The sequence below is a fragment of the Nestor notabilis genome, unplaced genomic scaffold (assembly GCF_000696875.1).
Source record: "Nestor notabilis isolate BGI_N333 unplaced genomic scaffold, ASM69687v1 scaffold10567, whole genome shotgun sequence".
NCBI classification, from domain to species: Eukaryota; Metazoa; Chordata; class Aves; order Psittaciformes; family Psittacidae; genus Nestor; species Nestor notabilis.
The window spans coordinates 1-808 of NW_009937797.1; the positions used below are offsets into that span (position 1 = coordinate 1).

Below are 808 nucleotides of genomic sequence, written 5' to 3' on the forward strand. Positions count from 1 at the left end.
TCTCCACCACTCTGGGCTTTGAAAATAAGATATGTGCTGTCCTGATCATCAGCAGAGAATAAAGTCCTGGAAAAGCCAGCAGCAGCAGCAGAACTGTCCTCAGGTCACCATCAACTGACCCTGACTTCCCTCTGATCATCCCCCAACAAAGAATGAACTTTGATGAAACCAGACGAGCTCAGCAGCGACCAGACGAGTTCAGCGGTGTCGTCTGCAGGCAACAATCCAACACTACACACTGTCTTTCCTGCTCTGAGAGACTGTTACAAGAGGTGGAGCCTGACATAATGGACTGAATAAATTCAGTGACTAACGAATGATAGCTCTTTGTGTGTGTATATACATATATGAGACAAAAGCAATGGTATATTGAAAAATGTGGGATCTGAGCATGACGTGAATGGTATGGAATAAGGGGTGGATGCTGTCCTGGGTTCAGCTGTAATAATTACAAGCTGGTGGACTTCGTCATCCACTTCATGGAGGAGATCAACAAAGAGATCAGCGAGATGAAACTGTCTGTCAGTTCCAGGGCCCGCATCATGGAGGAGGAATTCCTTAAGAACGTGAGGCTCTGGAACAGGAGGAGGTGGATCCCTCATGCTGGGATATTGGAAGCAGGGTGTGGGCTCCACCAAGCCACTGTGGTCCTAATGCCCAGAGCCCCCCAGTCCCACCTATGGGGACAGCAGTGCCATTGTGTCCAAGCCCTTCTTGGGGACAGAGCGGGAGGACGCCCAGGGGTGCTTGTGCCCCTTTTGCTTGGGAAGGGCTGGGTTTGGGATCCCCAGAGCACGAGGAGGGGGAG

At 50.9% G+C, this 808-nt stretch overlaps 1 protein-coding gene across 1 annotated transcript; it reads left to right on the top strand.

Moving 5' to 3' along the window:
• Nucleotides 1–439: 439 nt before the first annotated feature.
• Nucleotides 440–566, top strand: ARPC4 (actin related protein 2/3 complex, subunit 4, 20kDa; the record flags this gene model as incomplete). Its single annotated transcript, XM_010019012.1, has 1 exon — nt 440–566. A coding segment is annotated over one exon (127 nt), but the record flags the coding sequence as incomplete, so codon positions are not given.
• Between the last annotated feature and the right edge of the window lie 242 nt (nt 567–808).